Raw genomic sequence first — 16,473 nt, 5'->3', positions numbered from 1 at the left:
CCTACATGTATGTGAGGGTCTCAGATCTTAGAGTTACAGATAGTTGTGAGCTGCCATGTAGGTGCTGAGAATTGAACCCTAGTCCTCTGGAAGAGCAATCCACAGTGTTCTTAACCACTGAGCCATTTATCCAGCCCCCATCAGTCAGTTTTAATAGAGATAAAAGGAATTCCTGAGCTTCGTTGTGAATGAAGTTTGGAGATAGACACTGTGGCACTACATAAAACTATGCTGGTATGTCCGTTTCTGTTGAATGAATGTCATGTTTCTGTTCTGGATTCCAGCGAGAGTGTATCTCTATCCACGTGGGGCAGGCAGGTGTCCAGATTGGCAATGCCTGCTGGGAACTGTACTGCCTTGAACATGGTATTCAGCCTGACGGGCAGATGCCAAGCGACAAAACCATTGGTGGCGGGGACGATTCATTCAACACATTCTTCAGTGAAACCGGAGCTGGCAAGCACGTGCCCAGAGCAGTGTTTGTGGACCTGGAGCCCACTGTGGTCGGTAGGTGCCTGGGCCCTGGATAGAGTCTCTCCTGGGAGAGTGGGAGTATCAGGAAAAGCCACTGAAATCTCTGCAGAGTAGACAAGCTATACAAACGTGTGCTTGTGACTTTCTTGGGTGAGAAACTGAAAGGGTTGTACGTGGTTTATGTATAACCAAAAACTAGGAGATGCAGTTGACACACGTGTACAGTGGAATTGAATGTCCCTTGCCTGAAAGACTCACGGGATATACGGTCTCTCTAGATGAAGTGCGTACCGGAACCTACAGGCAACTTTTCCACCCAGAGCAGCTGATCACTGGGAAGGAGGATGCAGCCAATAATTATGCCAGAGGTCATTACACCATTGGCAAGGAGATTGTCGACCTGGTCCTGGACCGGATCCGCAAACTAGTAAGAGGATCGCAGAGGAGGCTTCATGTGGTGGTTGTCCTGGTCCAGAGAGTTAGAATTGGTGGTGGTGGTGGTGGTGGTGGTGGTGGTGTCATTGTCTTGCTGTGATAAAACACCATGACCAGTGAGTGCATCTTGGGGAAGAAAGGGTTTATTTGGCTTACACTTCCACATCAGTGTTCATCAAAGGAAGTCAGGGTAGGAACCTGGAGGTAGGCGCTGATATAGAGGCCATGGAGGGGGGCTGCTTACTGGCTTGCTCAGCCTGCTTTCTTATAAACCCCAGCGCCATCAACCCAAGAATGGCACCACCCACAATGGTGTCGGCCCTCCCCAATCAGTCACTAAGAAAATGCCCTAATGAGCTGGAGAGATGGCTCAGAGGTTGAGAGCACTGGCTGCTCTTTCAGAGGTCCTGAGTTCAATTCCCAGCAACCACATGGTGGCTCACAACCATCTGTAATGAGATCTGGTGCCCTCTTCTGGCCTGCAGTCATACATGCAAGCAGAATACTATATACATAATATATAAATATTTTTTAAAATGCCCTGAAGACTTACCTGCAGCCTTATCTTATGAAAGTATTTTCTTGATTGAGGCTCCCTCATCTCAGTACTTTACGTTGTATCAAATTGACATAAAAACTATCAAGCCCTGTTATTTTTCACAAATCTGTTAGAATCAGGAATCTATCATGAGTTTACCAAAATACCTTACTACACCGCCTCGGCTGAGATGCATCCATAGGTCATTATGTCAAAGTGCAGTGTGTATGTTGTAGACAGTCTGAATTTGCACCAGTTTGTGGAAATGGAAGTCTTGAATGTGGGGCTTGGAGGTTGGGGGCATGGTTTTGTAGGCATTGGCTTACATCCTCTGGTTTTTCAACAGGCAGATCTGTGCACAGGACTGCAGGGCTTCCTCATCTTCCACAGCTTTGGAGGAGGCACAGGGTCTGGGTTTGCATCTCTGCTGATGGAACGGCTTTCAGTGGACTATGGCAAGAAGTCCAAGCTGGAATTTGCTATTTACCCAGCCCCCCAGGTTTCCACAGCCGTTGTGGAACCCTACAACTCCATCCTGACCACACACACAACACTGGAACACTCTGATTGTGCTTTCATGGTGGATAATGAAGCCATCTATGACATCTGTCGGCGCAACCTGGATATTGAACGTCCCACATATACCAACCTCAATCGTCTGATTGGGCAGATCGTGTCATCCATCACAGCCTCCCTGAGGTTTGATGGGGCCCTGAATGTGGACTTAACAGAATTCCAGACCAACCTGGTGCCATACCCTCGCATCCACTTCCCACTGGCAACCTACGCCCCAGTCATCTCAGCTGAGAAGGCATACCATGAGCAGCTGTCAGTGGCAGAGATCACCAACGCTTGCTTCGAGCCAGCCAATCAGATGGTCAAGTGTGACCCTCGCCATGGCAAATACATGGCCTGCTGCATGTTGTACAGGGGGGATGTGGTCCCAAAAGATGTCAATGCGGCCATTGCTACCATCAAGACGAAGCGCACCATCCAATTTGTGGATTGGTGCCCAACTGGATTTAAGGTAGGATTGGGGGTGGTGAGTGTTATATCTGCCAGCAAGCAACAGTTCCTGCCTCAGGGCCATAGCTTTGGGTAAGAATTCCCCTTTCCATGTCAGGCTCAAAAAAAAGCATATAGAGTAAGTAAAGTTGCTAAGTGACTTAACACTTTTCCAGATATACTGGGAACTCTTTTTTTTATAACCACCAATTTTCAAATCTTATTTCTTGTTTGTTTGTTTTTTATTTGGTTTTCTGAAACAGGGTTTCTCTGTGTAACTGTGGCTGTCCTGGAACTCATTCTGTGGACCAGGCTGACCTCGAACTCAGAGAGATCTGCCGGCGTCTGCTTTCCAAGTGCTGGGATTAAGGTCTTGTACCACCACCACCTGGCCCCAATCCTTATTTCTTAAACCATCAATTAGCAAGCCTTATGCAGATGAATTTTTCTCAATCAGTGAGACACTAAGAAGACAAGGACTTCAAGAGAGGGAGTGTCTGTTGCCAGGTGCTGGGAATGTTGTGCCTTGCCCAAGCTCCTCCCAGCTGACCCTGTGGTTCTACAGGAAAGAGCTTCCTGTAGGGAAGTATAAGTTAGGAGTTGGCTGTCCCTACAGAAAGTCTGCCAACACCAGATGCGCCCTCTTAGTCCCTTTGCCCTTTGTTGGCATCAGTGTGGTTTATCACACAGTCTTCTACAACCATTACTGGGTCTACACTAGTTTCCATGTTTAAAAATAGAGTTTTAGTTGAACATTCATGGTTGGCACATGCCTCTAATCCCAGCACTAGAGTGAGTTCAAGATCATCCTTGGCCACGTAGTCTGCAGCCAGCTTGGGATTTTCAAATAATTTTTAGAGCCTTTAAATTACAAAAAACATAACAAAATATTTAAAAGGAAGGCTGAAATATTATTAATTACATTTTTAATGATATTTAAATAATACTAAAGTGTTAACTGGAACTCTAAAAGCTGAATTATATGCCTTAAGGTTTTTTGTCCCTATAAAACAGGAGGCATGTTCAAGATATATTATGCCTCTTACCTTTTTTTTTTTTTTTAAGATTTATTTATTATGTATCATGACGTGTCTGCATGTATCCCTACTGGCCAGAAGAGGGCACCAGATCCCATTACAGATAGATGGTTGTGAGCCACCCTGTGGTTTCTGGGAACTGAACTCAGGACCTCTGCAAGAACAGCCAGTGTGCTTAACTGCTGAGACACCTTTCCAGCCCCATATTATACCTCTTATGAGTGTTGTTGGTTGACAGGCCAGCAGAGGAGCAAAGGATATTCTTTTTAAAGTGGGAGTGTACTTGATCAGAGAAGGACCCATGTGCTTCCATCCTCCAGTCTGACTGTGTTCCTAGCTGCTGCTAACAGCCATCTGTTCATCAGGGTGTAAGAAGGTTACCACCCTTCTACATTCCTAGGGTTTATCATCCTTCAGTTCCAAAGATTTCTCCTTGCTAGAGTTCACAGCTACACAGGGGTTTTGTATACACAAATACAAATATTTCAGTTGGTTTCCTGAAGCATACTATACCTTGGGTAGGGTTCTCATTCTTTGTTATGTCATGTGTTGCTTCCAGTTTGGTCATTAGTGGTTCAAGTAAGTACTTTAAAATCTTTTTATACGTGTTGCTTTGTGAAGGTGATTGATTATTCATTCCCCAAAGTATAGTATGAGTGTTTGCAGTTTAAGCTAGGTCCACAGTTCCCAATTTCTAGTGAACTCTAATATTTCTGAGGTTATTATAAACTTCGCTGTATTTTCTCTTCCTCTGGCAGGTGGGTATTAACTACCAGCCCCCCACCGTGGTCCCTGGGGGAGACCTGGCCAAGGTGCAGAGAGCTGTGTGCATGCTGAGCAACACCACTGCCATCGCAGAGGCTTGGGCCCGCCTGGACCACAAGTTTGACCTCATGTATGCCAAGCGGGCCTTTGTGCACTGGTACGTGGGAGAAGGCATGGAGGAGGGGGAGTTCTCAGAGGCCCGGGAGGACCTGGCAGCGCTGGAGAAGGATTATGAAGAGGTGGGCGTGGATTCCGTGGAAGCAGAGGCAGAAGAAGGGGAAGAATACTGAGTGTGTGGGTCTGGCTGGCAGCCATCCATGTACATCTTCCTCACCATTGAAACTAAAAGATATATTTACTTATTAAAATTTCTATATTGAGACATTTCCTTCCCTGTGTGCTGTGCTTCCTAACAAAATTCCTTTCTAGATACCTGCCTTTCCCAAGTAAAATTCTCTGGGAAAACACACACACAATGATAAACAGGTCTGTCTGTTCAGTCTTAAGTTCTAAGGACAACAGGATGAGGTGTTTTAAAGTACCGCTTGAGTGGCACAGAAATGGACTGTGTCTTGGGTGCTTAGGAGGGGGTCCCCCTGGGCCTCAGGTGTGTCCTGGGGCTGTGGGAGCCCAGTGTCTGACGCTTCATTCCCACTGAATCATTCACTTTCTTCCCCTGGTGTCGATTGCTGTTGACTTACCCTCACATGGCCCGCACTGTACTCGGATCACCCTCTATCCAGCCCTTGTTCCTGGTATGGATGGAATTAAATGTTGAGCACTGGTCTTGGTAGGTTTTGTTTTGTTTTGTTTTGTTGTTTTTTTCCAGAGCTGAAGATTGAACCCAGGGCCTTGTGCTTGCTAGACAAGTGCTCTATCACTGAGCTAAATCCCCAACCCCTTTGGTAGGTTCTTTTATGCGAGAACCATGAGTTTCTTGGTGATGGCCTTTTTTCAGTCAAGGGCTGCCCAGGACCATATCTCAGCATAGAAGATAGTGGTACCACACCACATAGACCCACATGCAGTTACTCCATCCTACTCAACCAGTAGGTATGCTTAGATTCACAAAGGAGCCACGTATATGATGGTGTAAATCTTCCAGAATGACTGGTGCCTTCTTTGTGCCAAAATGAAACTTCTATGAGAGGGTCCAGGTGTCTTGAGTCCAGCAAAAGACCCAATGTCTCCAGGTTTGGATGTTCTTTTACATTTTCCTGAGGATGCTGAACAAACTGCTTTTCCTTCTTCAGGCCTCAGTTTCCCCTTTCTTAAGCAGGTGGTGCCTATTTGAAAGGATTGTAGGAAGTCTGCCTTCCCTCTTGACCAGCACAGGTTTCTGCCTCTGCGGACTTCCCAAGAAAGACAAACCAATGTGTGCTCTTGGCTGCTTAGCTGTCAGAGGCCAGGGCTTGTGGGGCCTGGCTTCTAAGTACCTCTGCTTCTCGGTACTTTGAAAATTGCTTTAAATTAGGTGAGCACCCAGACAGGATGGCAGCACCGTGCCCTGATGAGGAAGCCCTCAAGCACAGGTGTGAGCCCAGGCTGCCATAAGAGCCAAGGGCACTGATTCTGCTTCCTATCTGTAATGATAAAAAGCTCACTGCCTGAATCATGAGAGAAAGGCTTTTAGTGAGGGGCAGGCAGGGTATTCAGCACCCAGTTCTCCAAGCCAGACCTATGTAAGACTGGCTTCAGGTGCAAAATAACCCAGATCTGAAGCTTGGAGTTGGGGTCCAGGAAGAGAAAGGAAACTATGGCGGGAACTGGGTGATCTGCCAGCCTGGCCTTAAACTAGGTTCTGCTTCTTCCCCGTGCTGGGATTGCAGGTGTGAACCGCCCTGCCCGTTCTAAACCTGACACTTCTAATAAACAAGCTTTGTGCTTCGTCCTCACATCAAGCAAAATCTAATCCCCAGCCCTCACTCCAGGTGCTCAGTCTTGCACATGTGTACACAGCACACAGAATGCTGTTTCCCCTCTGGTTTTGCAGCTCTCAGGGAAGGCCCAGCTCTGCCTACCTCTGCTTGTACTCCACTCAAATGTTCTACCTTTAGGGCAAACAGATGCACTCTCATGGAGTGTATTACCCAGGATGAATGAACCCCCCTCCCCCACCAGCAGGGGAGCTCCCAGAGGGCCAGGTGTGCTGGGTGGTTCCCATTCCGTCCACTCCTTTCCTTTCCCTAGCCCATAGCACCACTTTGCTCATGGAGCCATGCCTGTGGAACTGAGACAATGGGGCTACCCAAGCTTTGTCACCCACAATGAGGAACTCTGACCCCTAGGTTATGTGCCCCACCCCCTTTTCCTCTCCCTCCTCCATTTCTTTTTTACTTTATGTAATGAAAATTAGGTTTTTATTTTTTAGAGCTAAGTTTGAGTTAGATAATTAAGTTCAAGACCAGCCTGAACTACATAGAGACCCATGTGTGTGTTCGCGTGTGTGTGCGCGTGTGCGCGTGTGCGCGTGTGTGTGTGTGTGTGTGTGTGTGTGTGTGTGTGTGTGAGTGTGGAGTGGGGGGTATTTGTGTGTGCTTTGTTTTCTGTTTTTTTGGGGGGAGGAGAAGGTTCTTTTGTTTCCTGCTAGCCTACCTCCGCTTTCTGAAGAGCCCCTGTTCAAACTTGTCTGTACTGCATTCTGGTTCTATTTTTCTCTACCTTATTCACAATGGTCCTCTCCTTTCTTCTCTGATTTCACAAACAAAGCCCAATTCCTCACACACAGGAAGTAATGACTAAACTTGAGTAGATGAATGAATGAATGCAGTTTAGCTCTCTGGTCCTCTCATTGCTTCTCTGAAAATAGAGGAAACAGTCAGGGCTTCCAACTCTGGCAATCTCTTTTCCAACATTTACTAAGCAAGCATTTGTTGAATAGTACCTGGCCGAAAGGAATTCCCCTCAGAAGTGTGTTGAAGGGACACAGATCAACTGTGGCTTATTGTCTTCTAGTCGTAAGTCAGCCTGACCGGTGAGAGTGTTAGATACTTCGCTTTGCCTCTTTAAACTCACAGACATTTCAAACCACCTGAGATCTATCTAAAATGGAGTTTAAGAGGCATTGCCTCGGGAGAGCCTTTCAGAGTGGCTTGCCTTTTGTCTTAGTCAACAAACCAGGCAACATGGAGGCAGTCTCTGCTTTAAGATTACATAGCACCTGCCTTTGTTTTTCTCAGGCATTTTCATAAAAGGAACATCTCTTTCCTAATACGGGTCCTCTTTACGCATTTCTGTGGTTAATGCCACTTATCTCACTAGACAAAATTCACCCCTTTGTCCGTCCTCCCTCTCTAGGGAACTGAAACATGTCCTGTCCACATCCTCAGGGCAGCACATCTGAGGGCATCAGACCCTGAGAAAGTGACAGGAGCAGATGCCTAGAACAGGGAGGTGTAAAACCGTATGGGTCCCAGTCCCCCCAAGGACAACTAGCTTCCCCAAATCCTACTTGCAGTATTCCATGTCATTTCCTAAATAAAAACCCCAACACCTGTCTTAAGCTGCTCAAAGGGACGCCCAATACCCACCTCTGCCCCACCTCCCAAAGAAAACTACCCTAAGAACCACTGGCCTAGAGTCTAGGTGAGAAAAAAACCAGAAAATCAAATAAAGCCCTAGTGGGCTCTTGAGTGTATTACAGACAGGTGTCTTTGAGACCAATCACTGCCCCAATGAGTGGCTTTCCCTCCCTGTTAGGGATGTCCCCCCCTCAGTCTTTGACCTGCAGACAAAGCTAAGCCCTGAGAGGACACTGGGTGCCCAGTGTCCCTTACCAGTTTGGTTCAGAGATTGAACCAGAGCCACACACAGGCTAAACACACTCTCTTCCATTGAGTTATGCCCTCGTCCCTTGCCCTTTTGTTTTAATAGCAGTGACCTTGAAGGCACTTGAAAGGGCTCGGGATGCTGCAGAAACCCAAAATCAATATTGTGCCACAAGAGGGCACCCAAAGTCCAGACAATAGGACGTGGTCCTTCCTGCTTCCATTCAAACTGTGTGGAAGTGAAGTAATGGGTAAACCAAGGCTCTTTGGAGGGCCAGGCAGAACTTTAAGCTCCACGTTATGCAACTGGCCCCCAAGGACCCTGTGACCATTCCTTTAAGGCCTCAGCTCACCTGCTGCTCTTGAACAGAATTTGTCACCACAGACCTTCCTGCTTCCTGGGAGCATCTCCACCTCAGTGTGGAAGCTCCTAAACCTGGGTGAATGCAGCTTACTTGGTCTCCATACCCTGGAATGTTCTGGAAATCCTGCAGGTTCTGTCCAGTGCTCGGGGTCATTAGCATAATTTCAGCGTTAAGAATGGTCTTTCAGAGTTTTGCAGGTACCCAAGAGACATCAGATCTAAGTTCATCCAGAGTGTGGACTTAGTATCAGAACTGTCCAATGTTGAGTGCAGTTTAAAGTCTTAAAGGACTCTGGGTACTAAATTTGTAAGACTCACTGTTTGGTTGGTTTTTGTTACATTGATACAAGCCCAGGCATATATGGGAAGAGGGAATCTTATTTGGGGGGGGGGAACTGCCTCCATAAGATTGGCCCGTAGGAGTAATGTCTTAATGACTGATGTGGGAGGGCCCAGCTCTCTGGGAGCCACATGGTCCTAGATTGTATAAGAAAACAAGATGAGGACGCCATGAAGAGCTCGTCAGTAAGCCTGGTCTCTGCTTCAGCTCCTGCCTCCAGGTTCCTGCTTTGAGTGCCTGCCTTGACTTCCCTCAATGATAAACCCTTTCCTCCACAAGTTGATTTTGACTGTGATGTTTTATCACAGCAACAGAAACCCTAACTAAGATGCTCACATGGATGTACATGGGCCCAAGTCTGGGATGGAGGCCTGGCATCTCTGGTAAGGAGAGCACTCAGGCTTCCTGAGGTGGGAACTGCAGATTACAGCCATCCAGTGAATGCTCTTAATGGGCACGGGTCCTTTAACATTAGGAGAATTTGGAGCCCTCTTGTTAGCTTTGTGCTGTCCCTGTGAAGACAAGACCGTATTTTCTGGAGATTCCTCCTCTAATGGTTCTGGGTTCTGGCTGGCCACAAGAGAAATGTGTAGAAGCACTGAGAAGTGGGATGCGGGATGGAATTGGCGACCACGGTGCCCTGTGAGTCGGTGGCACAGGCGTTGCTGCGCTCTCATTGTCCCTGACTACTGGTTGACCTTGGCTGTGTGAAGCACAGGCAGCAGCCAGACTTGTATCTCTCCCGGGCTCAGTCTCATCTCCGTCCCCTCTAGCTCCTGGACCACCTGTGCGCCCAGTTCCCCGGCAGAGGGGGCTGGGTCCTTCCATGGACAATTCACCTTACCGGAATTGGAGGTGGTGAGGCCCAGGTCACAGTCAGCGTGCTTCCTCCCCTGACCTAGAGTGGTCTTCAGGCTCACCACACACGCAGGCAGAGGCTCCTTGGCCCCTCTCATAAGATCTAAACACTAAAGTGAGTCAGAAGTGAGACAACAAAACTCATGCCAGACACCAACTATCACTCACAGGGACGACCAGTACGTTTGTTAAAGTTTCTGCAAAGATTTCGACCTGGTAGAGCTTTACATTTAGCTCATTGTGCTTTAAAAATGTACAATTTTAAAGATGTAATTATTTCAATATTAGTGATTGCGCTCTCTAATTTTATGTCACCTTGACCCAAACTAGAGTCATCTGAAAGGAAGGACCCTCAATTGAGAAACTGCCTCCCTAAGATCCATCTGTAGGGCATTTTCCTAATTAGTGATTGATGAGGAGAGCCCAGCCCCTTGTGGGTGGTGCCATCCCTGCTGGCTTGGTGACCTAGGTTCTATAAGAAAGCAGGCTGATTGTACAACCACTGTGGAAATCAGTATGGTGGTTTCTCAGAAAGTTGGGAATCAATCTATCTCAAGACCCAGCCATGCCACTCTTGGGCATATACCCAAGGAATGCTCAACCATCCCACAAAGATACATGCTCAACTATGTTCATAGCAGCATTATTTGTAATAGCCAAACCTGGAAACAACCTAGATGCCTGTCAACTGAAGAATGGATTAAGAAAATGTGGTACATATACACAATGGAGTACTACTCAGCAGAGAAAAACAATGACAGCATGAGGTTTGCGGGCAAATGGATGGAACTAGAAAAAAATCATCCTGAGTGAAGTAACCCAGACTCAGAAAGACAAACATGGTATGTACTCACTCATAGGAGGATACTAGATATAAAGCAAAGAACAATCAGACTGCAACCCACAGATGCAGGGAGGCTACCTCGCAGGGGGACCATAGGACGACTGTGGCTTATAATAAGTTTTGGTTTTGCCCAATCACTGGGTCAGCTTTAGTGAAATATTTCACTATTAGGATAAGAATTTGTACTGTTCAAGCTGATGAAAGGAAATACTGGCCATACTTTCAGGAGAGGAGGCTAAAATCTTTTTAGATTATGGAAAATGTCTGCCATAAATCAGTGAAGGGGAAGATGAATAGGAACCGCACTTACATAACTTAAGTAAAACATAGCTCTCTGAACAGAGAAGGTAAGTTTCTTCTGTATCCTAGAATCTAATCAATATTTATATGTATAATTCAGCTATTATTTGGCTTAAAGGGCTTATTGGGAAATGGTTATCATTTTTACTATTTTTTACAGAGAAAATATTGTACTGTTTAAAATAACCCTGGACTTTGAATTATAACCTGGTTTTATGTTTAAGCTATCTGTGTACTATTTATCCTGCAGTTGTATATAAAATGTTTTTGCATTAAAAAAGGACAAATACTATAGAATTGTATTACATGAAATATATAGAATATACAAATTCATAGAGATAAGATTAGACGTTATCTCAGGATGGAGAAGAAAGGAATATAGAGCAATGATTTCTTAAGTACAGAATCTCTGTTTTGTGTGATGGAAAAAACCCACAAATAGACAGCAGTATCAGGACATAATATCATGAATGTAATAAATCAATACAATTAATGTAATTAATGAATATCATAATTATAATTATTGAATGAATACTGTGAATGTAAATGAATATCACAAATGTAATTAATGTCATAAGTGTAATTAATGAATATCATGAGTGTAATTAAAAAGAGACAGAGAGAGAGAGAAAGAGGGAGGGAGGGAGAGAGGGAGGGAGGGAGGGAGGAAGGAAGGAAGGAAGGAAGGAGCAAGCAGGCTGAGCAAGCCATGGTGTTTCATCGCAGCAACAGAACCCCTAACTAGGACTGTGGTTCTAAGATGGTTGAATATGTTTACATGCTGACTGTAAATAGAATATTTCAAGGAATTATGATTGCTAAATGTAATCATTTGTTCAACTTATAAGAAGCATTTAAGTAGTTAGGGAGTTTTTTCTCTTTTGAGTTAGATGTCTGAACTAGTGGTAATATACACTTATAATCCCAGCATTGAGGAGGCTGAGACAGAAAGATCAAGAGGTCAAGGATATCCTAGGCTACACAGTCAATTGAGGCTAACCTGTCTAAAAAGATATCTGGCCAGGCGGTGGTAGCATACACCTTTAATCCCAGCACTCAGGTGGCAGAGCCAGGTAGATCTCTGTGAGTTCAAGGCCCGCCTGGTCTACAGAGTGAGATCCAAGATAGGCACCAAAATTACACGGAAAAATTCAGTCTTGAAAAACCAAAAAATTAAAATAAAAAAAAAAACTGCCCTGTCATGTATCTAAATGCTTAAAAAGAAAATCAAATATATTTGATGTTAAATTAGATAAGCAATTTAAAATATTTAAGAGAATCCAATGGACTTTTAAAAGGACCGAGCAGATGCCATAACAGGCTGCCCAGTCTTCTCTCAGAGATCAGGCCTCAATTTCAGTTTCCTGAGACTTGAGCAAGCAGTTTCCAGGAGGGCCGTGAACAAAAGACACAGTCCTTGCAGTGGCTCCCTTTCTGCACGTACTCTGACTGCTCAAGGTTCAGCCAGGTGTTTACTGTCTGGGACCCCTCACCAACTTAGAGCTACGTGCATGAGTCAATGTGAATGTGTGAGGCCAGCCAGCCCCCACGGCAGCTCAAGGACAGAGCCTGGGCCACTGAGTCAGCCCCCACAGTTAGTATGTGCTAGGCCAGCCTGCCCCCATGGCAGCTCAAGGACAAAGCCTGGGACTTGTCCAGACCTTCCCCAAAACGGTAACTGTAACCTAACTAACCCTAGCCAGTTAAAAATTACTAACATGATTGCCACGCACATAAACCAATCCTAAGTCTGTTCCTATGTAGACCCCAAGCCCCCTTTGCTTTAAAATCCCTGTCCCATTGTTACTCGGGGTCTCTCCTGCTCTGCTACTGTGTCAGATGGATGGATGGAGAGTCCTGAGTTAACTCATAACAATACAAAGACTCTTTGCTTTTGCATTGGATTTGGTCTCTTGGTGGTCTTTGGGGGACACTGGGTACAAAACTATATTTACAATGAAGTTTAGACTGTTCAAGTTGAGTTAATAAAATTTTAATTTAAGAAGGATAAATGGGCTGGGTGGCGGTGGCAAATGCATTTAATCCCAGCACTCGGGAGGCAGAGGCAGGCAGATCTCTGTGAGTTCAAGGCCAGCCTGTTCTACAGAGCAAGTTCCAGGATAGGCTCCAAAGCTACACAGAGAAATCCTGTCTCAAAAAAACCAAAATAAAATAAAATAATCAGGAGCTGGAGAGATGGCTCAGCAGTTAAGAGCACCTGGCCGCTCTTCCAGAGGACCCAGGTTCAATTCCCAGCACCCACATGTAGTTCATAACTATGTGTAACTCCATTTCTGGGGGATCTGACATTCTCACACCAAAAAAGATATATGCAAAAAATAAAATGAAATAAATTATATATATATATATATATATATATATATATATATATATATATATCAACACACCCACACCATCTTACCTCTTATTCTAGCCCCTTGCCAGTCTGGCAGTCTTTAGCACAAATATGTGCTAGTGACTTCTCAGTCCCGGTAGTCTCCAAATTGCCTATCCTGAGGTCTCCTGGGGTCTCCACGCTGCCGATCCTTGTTTCCACTTTACTACTCCGGACTCTAGGAAAGGTGGTATTTTGTCCCATCTGCCTGCTCTCTATCTTGTTCTCCTGGGGTTCTTCACCATTTCCCTTCCATTCTGAGCCCTGCTCTTCCTCAGGAACCCTGAGTTCTCTCGCGGCCCTCAGCCCTGTTCCAGTGCTCATTTACACATTTCCCAGCACTGACCCTGTACAGCTCATCATCTGACACTTGCTCACATTCTCCCTTGAGGCGAGCATCAGCACCCATCCACCCATTCACCCATCCCCTCATCCTCCACAACCTACATGCTCCCTGCCACAGCGGAGACAGACCCGTCCACAGACCTTGAGCAACAAGCCCCACTAACAAGTGATAGAGGCATGGGATGGTTCCAGGTAAGGGCAAACAGACATTTACCTCAAAGGATCCAGTACTTCTTCAGATCTCTGCCATCTCGCCGATCCTTGGGCCTCCCCTAGGACACCCTCTTCAGCCTCCTCTGTCCTGTCTATCATTCTCAACATTTCTCTCTAGGCCATACGTTCATGAAAATGCCAATTCTGGCCTAACTTTCTCATAAAAGAGTTAGGTGTCAGTTTTGACATGAGCAAAGTACGTGAATAAATATACCTCCAGATAATACATACAAAAGGCTGCTAAGCATAAAATATGACAGTAGTCGCGTATGGTGGCACAGACCTGAATGTCAGGACTTGGGCCATCCTCAGCTCTACAAACTGAGTTTGAGGTCAGCCTAGGCTACATAAGGCCCTATCCAAAAAAACAAAAATCAGAAAGAAAAGAAAAACCACAACCCTTGCCCTCTCTGGGATTACCTGTCCCTCCAGAAGGTGCTAACCAATATCCTTCAGGAATGAAGGGTCAGGAGAGGCATCTAGAGGACTCTCTAAGACACACACTCACATTTCTGCTCAAACTTTCCCAGGCCTGGGAGCCAGCAGACGTGATGGTAGTGTGGGAACAATTAGTCAGCCCCGTTCCCCTGTGTACCACAGAATCTAACTCTCCATCTATCTATGACTTCAGATAAGTTACATGGCAGAACCCCAGCAATAGCACACTGGCTGTCATGGCAACACACCTATACCTCCCGCTATCAGCCGGTGCTACAGAGGAAACACATGCCTTCTTCAAAAGGCAGCATGCAGCCCGGCACCCGCACTCACCTGTCATGTCAGCACTTGGGAGGGAGAGGCAAGGAATCCAAGGTTGCGTCCACTACACAGTCAGATGGAGGCTAGCTGAAATGGCAGGAGACCCCCTCTAAATAAATAAACAAGCAACATAAGCAACGGATAACTTGCAAACAAAATTAGCATAGTCGTAATGCTCAGGACATAAAGACAGGAGAGTCAGGTGTTCACGGTCGCTCTTAGCTACAAAATCAATCTGAAGCCTTCCTGGACTCCATGAGACATTGTCTTTAGAATGAATGAATGAATGAATGAATGAATGAATGAATGAATGAATGAATGAAATAAACCAGGGAGCCTGGCACGGTGGTGCAAAACTTTAATCCTAGCCCTCAGGAGGCAGAGGCAGGGGGATCTCTGTGAGCTCGATGCCAACCAGGTCTACAAAGGACAGCCAGGGTTCTGTTACACAGAAAAAAACTATCTAAAAAAATCAAACTGAAATAAAACTAGGGAGAAAATTCCAGTAACAATAGCATTGGAAAAATAAAAAACAAACAAACAAACAAAATAGCATTGGAGAGATTAAAACCTTACCGAGAAACTTAGCAAATAAATTGTAAGACTTAATCAGTGAAAATCACAAAACATTTAAAGACATTAATAAGTACTAAACAAACCAGAAGACTTTGGCGTCCATGGATCAAAAGATGGTAATACCACCAAGTTCCACCTGTGTATCCAAGACATTGCCTATGAAAATTACATGTGCTCCTCCTTGCAGAAATTAAACTGATCCTAAAATTCATATGGCAACTCAAAAGGCACAGAATAGCCAAAATTATTTTGGAGAGGCCAAAAAGGTGACTCAGCAGACATTTGCCCCCGAGGCTGACAGCCTGACTCTGAGCCCTGGGACCCACAGTGGTGGAAGGAGGGTCTCAACTTCTGTAGTTGTCCTCTGACCTCCACACCTGTGCCCTGCACGATGCACTAACACACCCACTCACTCCCACACACAAAATGAATCAATAAATCAATGTCAAAAATATTATTTCAGGAAAGAACAAAAGCAGATGACTCATACTTTCTAGTTTCTTTTTTCTTTTGAGCAAGATCTTGCTATAGCCCAGACCGAGCTTTATCTTACAGTAATCCTCCTGCCTCAGCCTCCTAACTGCTGGGATTATATAGGCATGCACTACCACCCCCAGCTTCTACTTCATGATGTCAAAATTTACTCTAAAACTACAGTAACCAGCCGGGCGGTGGTGGCACACGCCTGTAATCCCAGCACTCGGGAGGCAGGGCCAGGCGGATCTCTGTGAATTCGAGGCCAGCCTGGGCTACAGAGCAAGCTCCAGGACAGGCTCCAAAGCTACACAGAGAAACCCTGTCTCAAAAACAAAACAAAAGACAAGAAAGAGGAAGGGAGGAGACGGAGAACTGAATGGCAGGAAATACTAATTTGGGTTGAGTTTTTTTTTTTTTAATGATTTGCTTGTTTTTATTTAACACGTATTCATGTTTTGCCTCCATGTGTCTGTGTGTGGATGCCAGATCCCCTGGAACTGGAGATACAGGCAGTTGTGAGCTGCCATGTGGGTGCTGGGAATTGAACCTGGGTCCTCTGGAAGAGCAGCCAGTGCTCTTAACCGTTGAGCCATGTCATTATTATTAGTGTGGGAAAGGTGTTGGGGTGCATACACACCCACACACATGCATGTGGGCATTTGCACACCATAACATGCATGTGAAGGTCAGGGAACAACTTTTGCATTTTTAACTTTTTTTTCCTCCAAGACAGGGTTTCTCTATGTAGCCCTGGCTGTCCTGGAACTCACTCAGTAGACCAGACTGGCCTTGAACTCAGAGAGATCTGCCTGCCTCTGCCTCCCAAGTACTGGGATTATAGGCATGGGCCACCACCACCTGGCTTTAAAATTTATTTTTATTTACGTGTGTGCCTACTTGTTTGTATTTATGGTATTTAATAACATCAGCTTGACAGGATGTGAAAACACCCACTAAACAAATCTTTAAGTATGCTCCTGA

At 45.5% G+C, this 16,473-nt stretch overlaps 1 protein-coding gene across 1 annotated transcript; it reads left to right on the top strand.

Annotated features, from left to right (window-relative positions):
- The first annotated feature begins 290 nt into the window (after positions 1-290).
- On the top strand, positions 291-6,409 carry LOC118580727 (tubulin alpha-3 chain). Its single transcript, XM_036182662.1, has 5 exons — positions 291-507; positions 753-901; positions 1,794-2,474; positions 4,248-4,552; positions 6,399-6,409. Exons 1-4 carry the CDS (start codon positions 387-389, stop codon positions 4,542-4,544), a joined length of 1,248 nt encoding a protein of 415 aa, XP_036038555.1. The 5' UTR covers positions 291-386; the 3' UTR covers positions 4,545-4,552; positions 6,399-6,409.
- The last annotated feature ends 10,064 nt before the right edge of the window (positions 6,410-16,473 follow it).

Source organism: Onychomys torridus, chromosome 3, assembly GCF_903995425.1.
Source record: "Onychomys torridus chromosome 3, mOncTor1.1, whole genome shotgun sequence".
NCBI classification, from domain to species: Eukaryota; Metazoa; Chordata; class Mammalia; order Rodentia; family Cricetidae; genus Onychomys; species Onychomys torridus.
Note: the sequence above shows the minus strand (reverse complement) of the source record. Positions and strands in the feature narration are given on the sequence as shown.

Excerpts from the sequence above, each read along its gene's own strand:
- LOC118580727 (XM_036182662.1), top strand. The coding sequence starts at position 387 with ATGCCAAGCGACAAAACCATTGGTGGCGGGGACGATTCATTCAACACA. Across the intron at positions 508-752 it reads CCTGGAGCCCACTGTGGTCG|ATGAAGTGCGTACCGGAACC; the intron begins GTAGGTGCCTGG and ends CGGTCTCTCTAG. Across the intron at positions 2,475-4,247 it reads GGTGCCCAACTGGATTTAAG|GTGGGTATTAACTACCAGCC; the intron begins GTAGGATTGGGG and ends TTCCTCTGGCAG.